We start from the raw sequence: 19,988 nt of genomic DNA, 5'->3' as shown, positions 1-19,988 counted from the left end.
TTTTAGTAGGTGCCTTAATCCAAGGCATAAAGAATGAGAAGAAAGTACCCATACAAAGAGTGAAGGAGATAATAAGCAAAGAGCAGCATTTATTCATTCATTCAACAAATATTTGTTCAGTACTTTCTGTAAGCCAGGGACTATTCAAAGCAAAGAAAATATACCAGTGAACAAACACACATGCAAAACTGCTGATGTGGGAAAGGATTTGACATCTTTCTGGAACAGAAAAGAAGTCCTTGAAGCTGAATCATACTGAGCAGAAGAGGGGAGTGTGGTACAAGCTGAGGTGGAAGTGGCAGGGGCAATACTATGTAGGGATTTGTAATGCAGGTAAGGAGTTTGGATTTTATGCCAAGTGCAATGACATGATTTGCTGTATGTGTTAAGGAATTGCTCTTGCTGGTGTGTGGAGAAAGGTTTGGAGGATGAAGGGAGGGTATAAGCAAGGAGATTCGTAGGGTGGCTATGCTAGTTCAAGTGAGATTTTAATGCCCTGAAACAGTGGTGGCAGCAGAGATAGAGTGTACAGTTTTGAGGTAGGAAGGATAGGACCTGTTGATCAACAGAAAAAGAGGAAGGGGAGTTGAGGAAAGATGTAAAATCATGGATGATTCACCTGAATAGATGGTGGCTTCATTTACCACAATGAGGAAGACTAGGTAAGTGGATGGAGGAGGTTTAGACTAAAGATTAAAATAAACTCAAATTTTCTGGCCCAAGTTTTAAATAATGAAATCAATACAATTTGAAAAAGTGAAATTTAGTATCTCATGGGGTTAACATGTCCCCCATTACTGGGGTATATACAGGCATACCAAATGACCATTTACCTACAATATTTTAGCTATAGATTTCAAGCAGAATTCTGTAACTGGTTTCCAGATGGTATGTGAGAATTTATACAAGAAAGCAACAGTTTCTTGAGGCCATCACTGGTTAAGTAAAAAAATGGTTTTCCCAAATCAATCTCATTTCTCTCAAAGGTGATTTCACTTGCCTTTGAGCTACTGGAAGCTGGCACTGTATTTCTTAATAAATGCTTTATTTCATTAATTATTGGGTTTATAATTGGCAGGGCTACCAAACTTATAAATGAGAGTATTTATATCTTGTTAAGACACCATTTGAATATCTTTTGCAATAACCTTTTAGGAAGAGTAGTGAATGTAGACTGAGAAATATTGAGCTGGTAAGATAAATTGTACATCCCAAGTGCAACTAGGTCAGTAGCAACACAAAAACGTAAGTCCTCAACCTTACGGTAAGTCTCCACCCTCCCACACCACTGCTTTATAAAGTCGACATACAAAACACATTCCCACACAGGAGAATGAGAATTCTTCTCATCTGGAAGACCCCTACCTTTCCTGAGAATCACTGCCTTTACTGTTATTCTGTCTTGGAAAGTATTAGTGGATAAAAGTTTGAGAGTGAGTTTGCTAAATTTTAGCCCTAATTAGGAAACATAGAGAAACATATACTTTATAACATTTTTATTTCTGAAAATTATTTTTTACCTGGAAATAGACAGGCAGATCACTTTGTAAGCATGTTAGAAATAATGTTCTTATAATTATGAGGTAGGTCTGTTTATATTTGGTCCTAGTTTTCTTGTGCATCAAATCATATAGAAATAGCACAGTGTGAAGTTAGTAAAGGATCATTAAAATATGCTCCTACACATTTGAAACAAATATTTTTAAATGACCCTCATTTTATAATCCCATTAGAAAAAGTAGGCATTGGTATTACTTTTTTAATTGATGCATTTCCGTAGTGAAATGTTAACAACCTGAGAAAGGATCTCAAGCAACAAATAGATGAACTTGCAACATAGACTCCTCAGCCAAAGGAACATCCAGAGGAATATTCATGTCATTTCCATCCCTAACACCATCAACATCAAGGAAAGAGGATGATCATTGACAAGCAGGATCATTTGCCTTTTTCTTAGGCTTCCCTGGTGGTTAAGACGGTAAAGAGTCCACCTGCAATGCAGGAGACCCAGGTTTGATCCCTGGGTTAGGAAGATACCCTGGAGAAGGAGATGACAACCCACTCCAGTATTCTTGCCTGGAAAATTCCATGGAAGCCTGGAGGGCTACAGTCCATGGGGTCACAAATCAGACATGACTGAATGACTAACACACTGGGCTCGGTGCCTTATGGAAAGTATTACAGCCTTCTTTGCAGGTGGTATTTGGTAACAAACTCCTCCTTCTTCTTTTCAGGGTGATCACAGCAGAGGGCAGGAGATGACTCCACATCCTCACACCATTTACATTTGCTTTTGTTGGAGAAGTACATCTGTGCAGTCTGTGGAGGGCATCAAAGAGGAGTCAGAATAAGATACTTGATTTCAAACCATTCATTCCTTCATTTTGTTTATTCATTAGACATTTGCTACGTACTTCTGATAGGCATGACCCTTAGCAATGGGATAAATAATATGAAAAAGAAGTTCTGTGTCTCTGAGTTTCACAGCCCTTTGTGGGCAGATGAGATTGCTAAAAATTCTGCTGGACAAGTGCTAGTGTAGAGATACATCAGTAGATAGATATCAATGCAGAGATGGCTGTATGAAACAATGGAACAGCTAACTGAACTCAGGGAAAAGGAAAATTATATCACTAGCTTACTAAATGGCACCATATTTAACCCCAAATATCATTTGATCCAGTTTTTTAAGTTTAAAAGATTGTATAAATGGAGATTGGGAAAAAACCCAATAACACAGTTTGTTACTACCTCCGTCTGGTTTCAACTCAAAGGACACCATCTGGGGAAGGTGGATGGTGTGCCCAGTATAGACAGTCTATGCAGCTGTCTAGAGTGGGCCTGCTGACACCCAAACCAGAAACATTCTTCTCTATACCTATGTCTGCCATACTATTATGCTTTATCTTCTCCATAGCTTTTATCACTCTCTGAAATTATCACATTTGATTTATTTATTGTCCATCCCTCCCCACAAGGACCTTGTCTGTCTTACACATTGTTGAATTCTCAGGTCTCAAATAACTCCTTGTTTCATAAATATTTGTTAAATGAATGAATTATCACAACAATATAAAACCACACTAAATCACTCTCGAGAACCAGTATTTCTTTTGTTTCGAAAATCTCTGCAAGATATGTTTAGGTGGCACTAGTGGTGAAGAACCCACCTACCAGTGTAGGAGACATGAGAGACACAGGTTGAATCCCTGGGTTGGGGAGATCCCCTGGGGAGGGCATGGCAACCCATTCCAGTATTCTTGCCTGGAGAATCCCATGGACCCTGGCAGGCTACAGTACATGGGGTTGCAAAGAGTCAGACACAACTGAAGCAACTTAGCACACAAGCATACACGTAAGATATTTGATCTCAGACACACCTTAGAGATCTTCTATGGATTCATGTCTTCATTCATTTCAGTGGGGAAAGACTAAGGCTTGGGTGTAGGGGTGCATACAGAGAGTCCCTGTCTCATGTCAAGTTATTTTTCCCCAGAGCGGGAACTGGAAGCCAGGGCTCTAGAATCCCAGGGCTCTTTGGCACTACTCTGCTCCCTCAGTCTAAACCTCCCTGTGGGGAAAGTAAATTTGGAGCATTGCAGTGGATGTAATTTTCAAAGGTCCTAGGAGAAAAGGAAAGCCATGCTAAGCTGCTTTTGCAATTCTGATGAGTTGAAAGTAATAGTTCTCTTTCCTACTCTATGGGAGGGAAGTCAAGACTTCGGAACTGCATTTTTAGGGCAAGACTGGGATTTTCTGCTGTAACTATAGCCAGAGATCTGCCTGCTTTCAGCAGAGACATGGGCTCTGCCTCGTGCTGGCTGTGATTTTGCACAGTTAAGTCCTTCATTTGAAATTAGGACTCACTGCAGCTTGCAAATTAATTCTATAAAGGTGGGTCACTGTCACTATGGGCAAAATGCATGCCCCCGTGCAGTTTCCCCATCCATAGGGACCAGATAGCACATTGAGGTGATAGCTAATCTAAGTATGTAAGGGAATGGCATATTTTATCAAAGTGAAAAGCAAGCATTAGAAGGTGTTAACTTCTGAGTATAACTGAGGGGAATATTTTCCAACAGAACTTTAAAGAAACACTGCATTTTTCAAGAATATACCACTACCCCCAAACACACACATACAAACATACACAATAGCCAAATATATACCTTGTGATACACAAAAAAGTTCTCCAAAGCTGCAACTCCTGGCATGGAGTTCCTGACACACTCCAGGGAGGTTGGGGAAAGTGGATTCTCACGATTCCATCTGGGGACTCCTCTGAGGTTTTACCTGCTGGAGGTTTTAATCCAAATAGAAATGGCTTTTTGTCAGATAAGAGATAAAAACTGGTGAGATGTATTCATTCAATAAATGTTTGTAGGATGCCTTCTAGCATGAAACTCAGTTCTAAGGCTTAGGAATACAAAATGAATAAGGCTTAGTCCCTGCTTCAAGGTCACAGTCTAGTGGAGTGAGAAAGATAAGTAAACAGAGAAATCCAATCCAGCGTGGTAGGTTCTGGGATCAGAAAGGGTCTGTGGGGACACGGAACAGAGGGCCCTGATGCAGTTGACAGGATGTAATTAAAAGAGGCCACATCTGGGGATTTTTCAAATGAAGTTTCACATTTTGGAGCCTTCTGTTTTCTCCTTTTGGAAATGAGGGGAGGAAAATCAGCCCAGAGTAGTGATGACATATTACCTAGAGAAGGAATGAGTTGTCAAAGAAAAGTCTGCTCTGATTCAGAAATGAATGATTCCTAGGATGTTGCTTCAAGACTCTTTGTTACAGAAACTGGGGTATGCACAGGTAATTAGGGATCTAGAAACAACCACCCTGGGGACAATTGCAGGCAATTCTGCAACCACCTGGCTTAACTTGAAAGTACAGCTTCTCTTGGTGTAATAAAAGGTTTCGTGTACACCTTGTGCTTCTGTTCTTTATCCCCGACTTTTCCTCCCAGGCTTATGAATAAGGCTTCAGTCCTATTTCTCCCTTGGAGACTGGCAAGCAGCCCCACCTTCTCCTGTTGGAGGCTGGGGAAGCTGTAGCTGTCTTCTGCCACCTGCTGGCTCCCTGTTAGCACCAGTACAGGGCTGGCTTTGCGTGGACTCCCAGGGAATGGAATCCATTAGGGGAGAAAGAGGGGCAGAGAAGGTTCCTGCTTTTATTAAAAAGAAAGAGATGAGAAGATGGCAGACAGAAGCTGATATAGGAAGGCTTTTCTCATCATGGGGGTTTGTCATAAAGCTATCACCGTCTCGAACATCTAAGCCAGTGATTTTTCTGTATAAACTTGTTTTGTTCAGGGAGAACAGTGCTTTTTATTTATTTATTTTTACTTTTAGGTCATTGTCTCACAAAACTTATCAAATAAGTTAATGCCGCACCTGCATAGACTCATTTGAAGGAAACAGCAGAAACACCTGCCAGTGGGAACTGAGATTGAGGGTAGGGAGGCAGGAAGAGGGAAGGTACATGAGAAACATTTCATAGTGAATTGCAGTATTCTTTCGTTGGTTCAGCCAGCATTTTTAAAGACCTGCTATTTATAAGGCTCTAATCCAGATCCCTTGGCCCAGTTCAGTCGTTCAGTCGTGTCCAGCTCTTTGCGACCCCCTGGACTGCAGCACATCAGGTTTCCCTGTCCATCAGCAACTCCCGGAGCTTGCTCAAACTCATGTACATCCAGTCAGTAATGCCATCCAACCATCTCATCCTCTGTCTTCCCCTTCTCCTCCTGCCTTCAGTCTTTCTCATTATCAGGGTCTTTTCCAGTGAGTCAGTTCTTCTCATCAGGTGACCAAAATATTGGAGCTTCAGCTTCAACATCAGTCCTTCCAATGAATATTCAGGACTCATTTCCTTTAAGATTGACTGGTTGGATCTCCTTGCAGTCCAAGGGACTCTCAAGAGTCTTCACCAACACCACGGTTCAAAAGCATCAATTCTACAGCACTCAGCTTTCTTTATGGTCCAACTCTCACATCCATACATGACCACTGGAAAAACCATAGCTTTGACTAGACAGACCTTTGTCAGCAAAGTAATGTCTCTGCTTTTTAATATGCTATCTAGGTTGGTCATAGCTTTTCTTCCAAGGAGAAAGCATCTTTTAATTTCATGGCTGCAGTCACCATCTGCAGTGATTTTGGAGCCCCCAAAAATAAAGTCTGCCACTATTTCCATTGTTTCCCCATCTATTTGCCATGAAGTGATGGAACCGGATGCCATGATCTTAGTTTTCTGAATGTTGTTTTCAGCCAGCTTTTTCACTCTCTTTCACTTTCATCAAGAGGCTCTTTAGTTCCTCTTTGATTTCTGCCCTAAGGGTGGTGTCATCTGCATGTCTGAGGTTATTGATGTTTCTCCCAGCAATCTTGATTCCAGCTTGTGCTTCATCCAGCCCAGCATTTCACATGATGTACTCTGCATATAAGTTAAATAAACAGGGTGACAACATGCAGCCTTGACATATTCCTTTCTCAATTTGGAACCAGTCTGTTTTTCCATGTCCAGTTCTAGCTGTTGCTTCTTGATCTGCAAACAGATTTCTCAGGAGGCAGGTCAGGTGGTCTGGCATTCCCATCTCTTTCAGAATTTTCCAGTTTGTTGTGATCCATACAGTCAAATGCTTTGACATAGTCAATAAAGCAGAAGTAGACATTTTTCTGGAACTCTCTTGCTTTTTCTATGACCCAACAGATGTTGGCAATCTGATTTCTGGTTCCTCTGCCTTTTCTAAATCCAGCTTGAAGATCTGGAAGTTCTTGGTTCCTGTACTGTTGAAGCCTCGCTTGGAGAATTTTGAGCATTACTCTGCTAGCATGTGAGATGAGTGCAAAAGAATCCGCCTGTCAATACAGGAAACATGGGTTCAATTCCTGGGTCAGGAAGATTCCCTGGAGGAGGAAATGGCAACCCACTCCAGTATTCTTGCCTAGAAAATCTCATGGACAGAGAAGCCTGATGAAATATGTTCATGGGGTCACTAAGTGTTGGACAGGTCTTAGCGAGTAAACAAAAACAACAAATCCAGATGCCCGGGATACAAAAGTGAGTAATATTGGGTTCCTTCTTTTTTGGGGTTAAGAATCTATTGGGGAGCAGCTAGATAAGAGGATGGTTAAGTAAAGGGAGAATTAGATAGAGACCACAAGTATTGTGATCATGTATTGCTATAAAGGCATCTTCTGCTCCTGCTGCTGCTAAGTCGCTTCAGTCATGTCCAACTCTGTGCGACCCCATAGACAGCAGCCCACCAGACTCCCCCATCCCTGGGATTCTCCAGGCAAGAACACTGGAGTGGGTTGCCATTTCCTTCTCCAATGCATGAAAGTGAAAAGTGAAAGTGAAGCCACTCAGTCGTGTCCGACTCTTAGCGACCCCACAGACTGCAGCCCACCAGGCTCCTCCATCCATGGGATTTTCCAGGCAAGAGCACTAGAGTGGAGTGCCGTTGCCTTCTAGTGGAGCACAAAGAAGGAGCATGTATCTAGATCGAACTGGTAGCTGCAATGTTAGAAAATAATTACTGGAGAAGGTGTATGAGCTGAATTTGAAGTAGTGACTTATTGGAAACAGTGGGGAGAAGGGCATTCCAGTTAAGGGGAGCACCAACTCCCACACACAGCATCACCCACTACCACCACTGCCTTGGGAAGCTGAGACCTCTAGAATCAAAGCAGGAAAAAGTTGTTAAAATATGAGGTCTTAGATAACAAGTGATTGATTCAGTCCAGAGTGATCTGCCAAAGCATGCAGAATCACATGGGACGGCAGCATACAGAATCCTGGACGTCAGCGGGCAGGGCTGGTGGTGGGGAGCTTGTTTCCGATCCTTGGGAAAAGGCTGCTTTTCATACTGTTTCAGTCCATATGCTGGATATGGGCTGCTGCTGCTGCTGCTAAGTAGCTTCAGTCGTGTCCGACTCTCTGCGACCCCATAGACAGCAGCCCACCAGGCTCCCCTGTCCCTGGGATTCTCCAGGCAAGAGCACTGGAGTGGGTTGCCATTTCCTTCTCCAGTGCATGAAAGTGAAAAGTGAAAGTGAAGTCGCTCAGTCATGTCCAACTCTTAGTGACCCCATGGACTGCAGCCTACCAGGCTCCTCCATCCATGGGATTTTCCAGGCAAGAGTACTGGAGTGGGGTGCCATTGCCTGCTCCATGGATATGGGCAGGTACCATCAAATATTCAGAAGCCTGTCCATGACATCCTCTCAGTCTATCCGAAACTTCTCAATGAACTCATCCAAATATTGAGGTACTTGTAAGCTCAGAGATATCAATGATCATGTTATTTAAAATTATAAATTAATGGCCTACAATAGGGAAAATGCTTCAAGAGGTTTGGAACAACTTCTGGGTGAACCGTTAAGTTCCATAGACATGGAAAATGATGATTCTGGAAATGGTGCAGTATGTGAAGAAAAAAAAAACAACCTGTGAAAAAAATCATGATTTAAGCCTGCAGGAAAAATATTAATACTCAGAAAAAAAAAGTTAAACTGCTAATGTTTTTTCTCTGTTGTTTACATTTTATATCACATCCTTAGTTACTTTTATGATAATATTTTTTAATATAATGTAGCCCAAAGGTGAAATATAGCTTCCCTGGTGGCACCAGTGGTAAAGAACCTGCCTGCCAGTGCAAGAGATGTCAGAGATGCAGGTTCGATCCCTGCGTCAGGTAGTTCCCCTCGAGGAGGGCCTGGCAACCCACTCCAGTATTCTTGCCTGGAGAATCCCATGGACAGAGGAACCTGGTGGGCTACAGTCCATGGAATCACAAAGAGTTGGACATGACTGAAGTGACTTAGCGTGCATGCAAAGGTGAAATATGGATGCTGATTAAGGCAGAAGCAAAGAACCCTAAATAAATAATTACCCTTTTGTACGTTTGTTTCCGATATTTCAGATTCTGCTTTCCCCCTAATTGTATTTCAGTTTGTGTGGTAAATTTGTTTTGCTTGGTAAGTCTGTCCTGCGTCTTGCCCTTGCCCACACCCCTCTTCCCACCCTGGCTCTGTGGGATGCATTGTGATGTCTGCCTGCTAATTTTGCTGTGACTGGGGCTGGTGTCTGGTTGGTGATTCATGTTTGTTCCTAAGTTGTACATCTGTGTTGGTTGCTTTGAAACATGCCCCAGGGAATATGAGAGGCCCTTTGTCTCCCTGAAACTGCTTCTTTGCCCCCAGGGAATTCTTCTTTGGCTTCTGAATTCTGGCAAGCTCTTCTATGAATTTAGGCAGGGTAAAAAAGAAAGAAAAAAGGAAACAAAGGGAAGCAACAGGGAGAGAATTTTAGGGTCTGGGTCTAGTCCCTGCTTACCTGGCAGGACCAAACCTCCTGGATACAAAAATTGGGGGGCACATGCTTTGTGACATCTACTTAAAAGGTAATACTTGTGGAGTTGTTTTCTTCCCACTAGGAATTCCTGCCTGCAGCAGGAAAGAGGGCAGATTGAGCCCTGATGGAAACCCTCAATGGAAAAAGTTCTGAGAGTTTGGTAGGCATACCCACTTGGCAACTCTTCTAAGAGTTTAGCACAGATATACACAGAAGTGACATTCATAATATTTAATGACTGGTACCACATGGACACTGACCAATTAAATGGACACAGGCCACCGTGCTGAAGCTGGAGGCCCCCTGCTGTTCCAGACATCAACCCTTCAGTTACTGGATAACCAGGAGGTCCAGCAGCTCCTGGAGGGTCTGGGGGCAAGGGCTGGCTGCCAGCCATTACCAAAGTATTTCAGTGTTTTAATACCAATTAAGGATATATAGACAGAGACCAAATGAATTACCGCATGGTTACTCATAAAAGTTCAAAGCTTATGCCCACTCTTAAGCTTTATGTAGTCCCATCTTTACCTATTAAGAGCCTGCCGTCTTTGTCTTGAAGAGTTCAGAGCCGACGTCAAGACCTAGTCGTACTACAGGCTCCAGGTGGCACAAAGAAGTCCTTATCCACAAAGGAGCTCTTTATTTTGCTCAACGACTAGTATAGATCTCACCCAAGGGAAATTTGTAAGTCAGCTGACATTATATTTTCACTTGCTGCAATATATTTGCCTTACAACATAGCTTTACCTCCGGGCAGGCTGGCAAACAGGCTGAAATGTGTGAGTGATTGCCCACCTGCCTGCTTGCCTGCAGAGTCTGAAAGACCATCCCATCCCAGACCATGAGCCTGCTGTGAAAATCCATCTGCAGTACCATGAATGCCCAAATACATATATTGGATTGTTATGGCTCTTCCTTGTCCTCTTCATGGGAGATTCTCACTTGCTGCTTCTTATCAGACGCCTAGAGTCTGCGGGTTGGCTAAAATCAGCAGCTTCTCAGAATGGTCTCTGGGGAAGCATTATAACCCCGGATTCTCTCATTTCTTCTTTCCCTGTTTCAGTGAAACCTAAGCTTCAGCATAATATGCTGCCTCCCCTGCCCTCACTCCAGATAACGGCCAGGGTTGCTCATAATCTGACTGACTCTCTACATACCAAACACAACTTTTGTCTGAATGTAGAGACTGAAAGGAAATTTCACTCTACCCAGAAAGCCATTCAGGAGCTCTGTGATTACAGAAGTCTGAGGTTGTAGAAGACTGAGGTGGAAAACTTGGATTTTCCAATTCTCCTTGCACATTTACTAGCCTGTGCCTTTGTGCAGGCATTTAAAATCTCTCGAAGCCTCATCTTCCTCAAATGTAGAGCGGAATCATACTGTGGAGTTCACAGGGTCATGATAAGGATTGTAAATGAAATAATAAATGAGAAAGCCATCTGTAAACTAAAAGCATCCACCACAAGAACATAGGCTGTAAGAACTAGTGAAGAAAAAGAATCACAAATGGAGAAATAAATCAAGGCAGCTGGATGACCACAGTAGTGGTCTAGCCTGGAAAAGAGAGCATCCTGTAACTTCTCCAACACCTTTCTGCAGAGCTTTAGCTGGAGGGCAGTGAGTGGTCTAGAGAAATGCTAGGCAAGAGGGTTACTGCCAGTCTGAGGTTGTGCATGCAGGAAAAATATAGACAGGATGATGGAAAGCATGGGAAAGACAAAGTACCTAAGGTAATACCAGAACTGGGAGAGACAAAATAGACAAAATGTCTACCGCTTCCACCTGTGTCGTCATTGCTCAGAAATGGTTCAAATAAATCTGGACTTGAGGGTACCATTCCAGAGTGAAGGAGACTGACCAGAAATCTCAAAGATACTCTTCTGCTTGAGTCAATAGCTGCATCCTCTTTCCTCCAGAAAGAAAGCTCTGCTGCCCTGAAGGCCTATTTGGCATTTTTAGATTAATTAAGTCATTTTCTGTGCTTAAACTTGAGTATGAATGGTAAGTTGAAGACTGGGCCTCCCGTTTAATCAGCCAGTGGATATTTTCAGGATAGCACTTTGTTCCTAAAAACATTCAGAAATATGCACATTGTATCTTTAATGAGACTGTGATATTTATTTATGGCAGAAAGAAGTCTCCCAGCTAAGAAGACTCATTCAAGTGATAGCTGAGTGTCTGGCACTTAGAGCTGTGTTAGATGCTGTATCTGGAGTCGCTTATTATCACCAGTTCATTTTATGAATTTGTTAAAGTTACTTATGCCTCTAAAAGGCCGTGGGACTTTGCGCTGGGGATCAAATCCTGGCTCCACTCTTTGCTAATGACTAAACTTCTGTGGACTGTTCCCTTTATATAAAATAGAGGATTAGATGACTTTCTATATAAAGAGAATGAGAATGACTGCAGCTCAGAGCTGTTTGGAGACGTAAAACTTTCCATGACCTGTGAAATGCTTTGTAACATGCCCGGCACGCGTGGTTCTCCGTGTCTGTATGTCAGGGGCCCTTCTTCCTGGTTCTCATGTGACTAGGTTTTTTTCTTTCTCTTTAAGCTTTGATGTGGAAAATGGCCCTTCCCCAGGTCGGAGCCCACTGGACCCACAGGCCAGCTCTTCTTCTGGGCTGGTTCTTCATGCTACCTTCCCCGGGCACAGCCAGCGCAGAGAGTCCTTTCTGTACAGATCAGACAGCGACTATGACTTGTCACCAAAGGCGATGTCGAGAAACTCTTCACTTCCAAGTGAGCAGTAAGTACGAGCTGTCTGGCTCCCTGTCTCACACTTACTTCACCTTTAACACACCAGAGGAGCAACACTGTTCCCCTTTAACACAAGGGAAGAGGGAGAAAAAAAGTGAACAGGAGCAGAGAAGACAACGATAACCACCCTAAGGGCATATATGCTCTCTTGAGTAAGAAATGTATAGCTAGGATCCACAAGAGAGTTTGTTTACCTTAGGCACAGTGTTTGCTTTCCTTCTGTTATTGATACTTTTTTAAGCTTTTGATTTTATATTGGAGTATAGCCAATCAACAATGTTGTGATAGTTTCAGGTGGACAGCAAAGGGACTAAGTCATATGTATACAGGTATCCATTCTCCCCGGAACCTCCCTCCCATCTAGGCTGCCACATAACATTGAGCAGAGTTTCCTGTGCTAAACAGTAGGACCTTGTTAGGTATCCATTTTAAATATAGCACCTTGTACCCAAACTCCCTAAGTATCTCTTTCCCCTATTCTCCCCTCCCTGCTGAAGTTCATTCTCTAATACTTAAAAAAAAAAAAATTCAGCTTCATTTCCTGACCTGCTGAATTGTTTATGGCATGAGAACCTTAACACTTTTTTGCAAACCACAATCTAACTTTGCAAGGTATGCGCAGCTTACATCAGGCTACAGCAGAGAAGGAAAGGTGGTTGGTGACATGCAGCCTCTCTGAGTGGCCTTTTCTGGGTTACATTTAGTAAACTGTCATCTAGTCACACATCTGTGTCCCTTCTCTGGAACCTTGACACAATGCCCACTTATTGCCTGGCTCCTAGGTGAGACAGGGCACACTTCCACCACCCTGTTAAGCATGGCTGATGTTTCTGTTTTGCTGCTATTAACTGGAGATCTCTAATTTTTATATAAAGAACAGTGACAGGGTTGTGTTACTTATTTATTAAGCTTCTGAAACCAAATAAAATTGGGTGATGGAATGCGAGCCTTAAAAGGTTTCTGGGCACACATACAATTGTTTTTAATATCATATGTTATAAAAATATCAGTAGCTCCCTAAAGTCTCCAGACTGGAAAATTCCACTGGGCTCTCCTCAGTTGTTGGAAAGGAAGCTAAAAAGGGTCACCCTTTTGTGAAAGGGGTACAGGGCATTTTAAACCTACCAGTAAGATAATATGCCCCAGGGCACTTCTGCCAGCTAATTTTAATAGAAGCATGTGCTCAGTCGCTCAGTCGTATCTGACTCTGAGATCATATAGACTGTAGCCTACCAGTCTCCTCTATTCGTAGAATTCTCCAAGCAAGAATACTGGAGTGAGCTGCCATTTCCTCCTCCAGGGGATTTTCCTGACCCAGGAATAGAACCCAAGTCTCCCGCATCTTTCGCATTGGCAGGCGGATTCTTTACCATTGAGCCACCTAGAAAGCCCTTAACAGAAGCACTCCTGCACTAAAACATCTCAATCATTGGTGGACCAAAACTCATTCGGCTAATATTTACTGATGCTCACAGCTTCCCTTGTGGCTAAGCTGCTGAAGAATCTGCCTGCAATGAGGGAGACCTGGGTTCGATCCCTGGGTTGGGACGATCCCCTGGAAAAGGGAAAGGCTACCCACTCCAGTGTTCTGGACTGGAGTATTGCATGGAATGTGCAGTCCATGGGGTCGCAGAGAGTCAGACACAACTGAGCAACTTTTACTTTCACTTTCTCTACTCAACCTCACCTATGTTCCAGGCAGTGTGCCAGGCTCTGGGAGTAAAAGATGAACAGAATAGTGAAAAAGTCACAGAGAAGTTAAAAAATAAATGCTATTTCTCAGAATGTTGCATGTTCTCAGGAAGGTTACAGTTACATAAGAAAGAGGAACTCTGGTGTATGTGGAAGGAAGCATTCAGTGAGTGCATACCATGGAGCCCTGTTTATTTACATATGTTATCCTTTTTAATCTTTGCAACAGTCCTGTCAGGTGGCTGGACTGTTTATGTCTTCTCTATAGAGGATGAAACAGAGGTTCTGAGAAGTTGAGAAACCTACCCTTCCCATATGACTCTGTACCATGCTATTATCCCTTGATGTAGATAAGACAGACAGTTTTGTACAGGCAGAACTTTTGGACTCTGCCTATGCTCTTCGAACTGCAAAGCAGAATCTCTACTAAGAGGTAGAAAACGTGAATGCAGGGTAGAGGTAACCTCTTTGCTGTAGATCACGTAGCGCTAAGGAAGTTTCTGACCAAGGCTCAGATGGGGACTTTGACAGTGAACATGCCTGGAATTCTCTCTTCCACCAAAACAAACGCCTTTCACCTTTCTCCTCCCTGGGCAGAAGATGTGGCAAGATGGAGGTAATTAGAGCTTCATTCACAGTGTTTCATGGGAGAAAGACTAACTTTGGACAGCAGCTAGTGGCTCCCCCAGACTCATGACAAACAGCTTGATGTGTCTCTGGGTCATTCAGAGGCTTCTCAGCAGATTCTAACCAAATTTCAAATTAAATTTCACCAATTCCTTACTTACTGTCAAAAGGTGATAGAAATTTTGAACTTGAAGAGATCTTAAAGATCACAGTTCAACTCAGTCTATAGCTGTAGAAACAGACACCTAGTTCTGAATGACTCTGCACCCAGGGTCCCTAATATTAATGGTTAGCCTCTTTTCAGTTTTATCAACCAGCAAAAATTTCCCCTAGCTTTGGAACCTATATAGTGTTGCCAACTTTAAGATTTAGACAGGTAAGAATTATATATGCAAGATAACTAGTATCATTCTCACTTAAAAAAAAAAAAAACAACTGCAAAACAAACATAGGGCACATTTTCAAAATAAAGAATAGTCCTTCCCAAGAAACCATATTTGACAACATGATCTCATCCTGTCAAAGATACTGATAACAAGATATATTAACATTTTTGAGTGAATAAAAATAGCACACAATGTTGTTTTGCAAATATTTCAACATGACAGTAAAACTTTCATATATATTTGTCAGTTTAGGAATTTATATTTCTCAACACAGCAAGAAGTAGGACTTGAATATCCAGATTCTTCTGGAATTTCATTTTATCAGGACTACGTTGGAAAATCCAGTTTTAGACAGGTGTGTGCTAAGCCTCTTCAGTCATGTCCAACTCTTTGTGACCCCATGGACCATAGCCCACCAGGCCCCTCTGTCCATGGAATTCTCCAGGCAAGAATACTGGAGCGGATTGCCATTTCCTCCCCCAGGGAGTTTTCCCAATCCAGGGGTCAAACCTGGGTCTCCTGTATTGTAGGCAGATTTACATGGGTATCTTGAGCTAAACTGAAGTCATTCTCTCAAAGCTATTTGACCCAACTATTACTCTTCAGGATGACTTGACATAAATAGAGGAACCACAGTCCCTGAACCTCTTGCTGCTTCTCCTGCCTTCTATTCACAAAGTCAAGAGAAAGAAGGACAATAATAGAGCTGGAATCTTCACGTGAAGGCTGTGGGGTGAGGGCTGCAGCGTGTTCCTCACTCAGGAGTCCTCATACCCAGCACGGAACAGTCATGAATTTACATAAGAGGCAGAACATCCTGCATCATTCCTCGGCATTACATCTTAACAGCAGGGACAATGCTGTCTTTTTACAGCTCTTCGTCTGAACTCTTTCAGGAGGAAAAATATAGGCAGGGAGAATGAATGAACAGATGACTAAGTAAAAATGTGAATGGAAAACTAAAAGTGGCTTTAACATACAGCAACAAAACAGAGACTGAAATAAGGGTTTCTAGTAAAGAAAACTGGATGACCATTGGAGCCCAAAAGGAAATTCCCCATGCTAGATGTGGCAATAATTTATTGGTCTCTGTTCAGTTCCTGTGTTGTAGTCATCTTTAATGGAGTGTGTCTATATACCAAGGTACAGATTTCCCTAAGGGAGCATAAAGTACTAGGAATTGGGGAGGCTAGTTATATTGTCCAAAACTTTGGAGGAACCAACCTGGGCAGGACCAGCTTTTGATTATCCACCAGTAAAGCCACAGGGAAGGAAGATCCCTGTTTCCTTTATTTAGTCATCCTATGTGCAGTCTTATACAGACAAGTTTTTAAAGCTACTGTTGATGTGAAAAGTGATCTCTAGAGAGAGCAGTCACAGGAAATGAGATCTGAAAACCAAGAGGAGAAGTAGAAACAACAGCCCACTTAAATTTAAGACCTGTTTATTGATGGGCTATCAAAAAAATACAATGTGGTATCTAAGACTTGAGTTGCAGCCATTATACCTACTGGCACCATAACTTTAAGAAACTGAATGTTTTTCATAGTGTCTAAATTATCTATAAATAAAAGCACACATTTATTAAGCATTTCCTATATACTCTTTAAAGTATTTACATATTTTAACTCATTTATTCCCCTTAATGCATGAATACTATAATTCAGTATTGTAGGACTATCATTGTTTTGGTACTATAATTTCCTTGGTGGTACTGTAACAGTCTTGGTACTATAATTGTCTTGTCTTAAAGAGAACACTGGAGCTCAGAGAAGTTAAGTAAATTACCCAGTAAACAGGGAAACACAACTCAAAATTCAGGGAATCTAGATGACTAAACCATGTGGATATTCAGTACACAAACAGACTAAATAATGATGAAAAATAAAAATAATGATACAAATCTCTACTCTGCCTACCTTTCCAGCTATTACAAAAATTATATCCATCCTTTCTTTGAACAAAAATTTGCTTACATTTAGACACCTTGCAAGCAAATGAGACATCTTCTGTGTCTTCAAGGGAGCTAAAGTATTAGTAAGTCAATGTGCTGTACTTAGTCACTCAGTCGTGTCCTACCCTCTGCGATTCCATGGACTGTAGCCCACCAGGCTCCTCTGTCCATGGGACTCTCCAGACAAGAACACTGGAGTGGGTTGCCATGCCCTCCTCCAGGGGATCTTCCCCACCCAGGGATCAAACCTGGGTCTGCCGCATTGCAGGCAGATTCTTTACTGACTGAGCCAAGTCAATAGATAGCTGTAAGACCTTCGGAAAAGGGCAGTGGTCGAAAGGGATGCCCAGGACTTTGAGAGATCTGGCCTGGCAAAGTGAGAGGCCTACTTTGAGGAATTACAGCTAAGCTAGAGGAATTACAGCTTAAGCTAGAGGAATTAGCAGAAGGGTGTGCAGGAATAAGGGCCATGTGCTCACCAACTCTAGTTCTCAAGAATGCTTTGGGGAACCACAGCTCAGTGTGGCTCAGGCAAAGATGTGAAAGGATGAGGAAGTGGTGAGAGACACGCTAGAGAAGTAAGCAGGACCCTCACCAGGAAGGGCCTGTGTGAGGACTTAGCATTTATGCTGCAGGCAAGCAGCCTGGAGCTACTAAAGGCTTTTAAGCAGGAAAATACATAATCAGACAAAAGTTTTTGAAAGATAACTCTGATTAACAGTTTGGAGGGTGGACAAAGCCTAAAGCTATTTCCAAGAGCCAAATAGGAGGGGCTTTGGTAATTTATATAATAAAGGATGGGATTCTATGTTAGAACAGATCTAGTGGGCAATTAATAAATATTTGCAAGTTAGGATCCACAGATGGTGGTGGTTGACTGTGGGATGAGAGAGAGGCAGGTTTCAGCCTTGACCAACAAGATAAGTGCTTACACCATTCCCCAGGGTCAAGAACATTCCCTTACCACATGAAATAAGACACATGAAAATGCTTTGTAAACTGTAAAGTACAATATAAATATTAGTACTCTTGATTTTAATGGGGGCAGAAATGACTGTCTTAAAGAAGTTCTCACCAGTTGGAAAGATAGACTTGCAATTCTTTAATTGTAATAATGATGATACCTACTCCTAATGAGAGTAACTGTAACAGAATAGCAGAAGTGCTTTTATGTGCCAAGCACTGTTGTAAGAGTGGTACATACGTAATAACGCACTTAAATCTCACAACATGTTGTGAGAGGCATAGAGTGGTTGCCTAAAGGCCCATAGTGTGTAATAGTGCAGCTGAGTAGCAAACCAAAAGCCATCTGGCTGCAAAAACTGTACTCTTCACTATAGTATGGTCTGTTTCTCTAAGACAGCCTAAAATCAATGTTACAAAAAAAGTACAAGTAAAATTCTGCATGTAGATAGGAAACAGAGAAAGGTGAAACTGATAAAATCCAGAGTGTAGCAGTAGGAAGAAGCATTTTTGCTTTCTAGAAAAGTGTTTCATTATTGAGAGCAGATCCACACTCAAGACTCACAGAGCTGTTTAGTTGCTAAGCTGTGTCCCAGACACCATGGACTATAGCCTGCCAGGCTGCTCTGTCCATGGGATCTTCCAGGCAAGAATACTGGAGTGGGTTGCCATTTCCTTCCAGGAAATGGGCATCTCCCTGACCCAAGAATCAAACCCAAGCCTCCAGCATCGTCAGGCAGATTCTGTATCACTGAGCCACCTGGGAAGCCTATTAAGACCCTCAGAGTACTCGGCTCCATTTAGCCTACAGAAATGTAATGTGCTGGGTTTGTCGCTAGATGGCGCTCGTGCCATGGTTCTGAATATCTGGTATTGTTCCTGTGGGATATTGCCCTCTCTAGTGGTTTGGGCAACTAACAACTACATCAGTTTCTATAACCAATCAAGTATTTTGTTATATTCATGCCCTTTTCTTATCCATATATCAAATTATGATTTTAAAAATTTGGACTAGTTTTATAAATTATCTGGCTGTACTCAAATAGAAGGTTTTTTCTTGTTTTCTTATCTACAGATTATCTGATCGTTTCTATAGCAGTTACTGTCTTACATACAACATTAGCTTTTACAGTTCAAATTCTGAGACCCAGTGCTCAGGATCTGAAAATTCATCCCTTGCCTCTGAATGTTCTACTGTCATAAATTTCAGAAGTTCTGTAATAATAAACTCATTTTGACATGGGGCCCTCTCTGAATTTTTTTAGTTCAGTTCATTTCAGTTGAGCTGCTCAGTCATGTCCGACTCTTTGCGATCCCATGGACTGCAGCACACCAGGCCTCCCTGTTCATCACCAACTCCTGGAGTTGACTCAGACTCATGTCCATTGAGTTGGTGATGCCAACCAGCCATCTCATCCTCTGTTGTCCCCTTCTCCTTCTGCCCTCAATCTTTCCCACCATCAGGGTCTTTTCAAATGAGTCAGTTCTTTGCATCAGGTGGCCAAAGTATTGGAGGTTCAGCTTCACCATCAGTCCTTCCAATGAATATTCAGGACTGATCCCCCTTAGGATAGACTGGTTGGGTCTCCTTGCAGTCCAAGGGACTCTCAAGAGTCTTCTCCAACAACACAGTTCAAAAGTATCAATTCTTAGGCACTCACTTTTATTTATAGTCTTACTCTCACAACCATACATGACTACTGGAAAAATCATAGCTTTGACTAGACTTACCTTTGTTAGCAAAGTAATGTCTCTGCTTTTTAATATGCTGTCTAGGTTGGTCATAACTTTTCTTCCAAAAAGCAAGTGTCTTTTAATTTCATGGCTGCAGTCACCATCTGCAGTGATTTCAGAGCTCAAAAAAATAAAGTCTGTCACTGTTTCCATTCTTTCCACATCTATTTGCCATGAAGTGATGGGATCAGATGCCATGATCTTAGTTCTCTGAATGTTGAGCTTGGGCTACCTGCTGTGGGCCCATGCCTGAGCTCCACACCAGCTGAGCCCGCGTTGGCCCAGGCTTCACACTCTCTCACTGTCTTTGAATTTCTTAACCTCCCTTTAATCATTAGTTTGTAGAGTTTTAGTAGCTCCCTATTCATGCAACAGTATATCAGGTTTTGGCACTATTTCTGTGTGAAATTTGCTCATATTATTTAACTTTTGTTAGGAATTTAGATTCCAGAAATCCAGGACCCATAGTTGATCTACTTAAGTCTAACACTATCACTGTATTCCCAACTCACCCGGAT

The 19,988-nt window shown here is 42.2% G+C and overlaps 1 protein-coding gene across 1 annotated transcript in view; it reads left to right on the top strand.

The window, feature by feature from the left end:
• PDE4B (phosphodiesterase 4B) overlaps positions 1 to 19,988 on the top strand; it is a 533,352-nt gene that overhangs the window by 370,989 nt on the left and 142,375 nt on the right. Inside the window, exon 3 of the mRNA XM_052638243.1 lies at positions 11,909 to 12,103. Coding sequence (XP_052494203.1) covers positions 11,909 to 12,103 — 195 coding nt within the window. The remainder of the gene's footprint in view (positions 1 to 11,908; positions 12,104 to 19,988) is intronic.

The sequence above is a fragment of the Budorcas taxicolor genome, chromosome 3 (assembly GCF_023091745.1).
Source record: "Budorcas taxicolor isolate Tak-1 chromosome 3, Takin1.1, whole genome shotgun sequence".
Classification (NCBI taxonomy): Eukaryota; Metazoa; Chordata; class Mammalia; order Artiodactyla; family Bovidae; genus Budorcas; species Budorcas taxicolor.
Note: the sequence above shows the minus strand (reverse complement) of the source record. Positions and strands in the feature narration are given on the sequence as shown.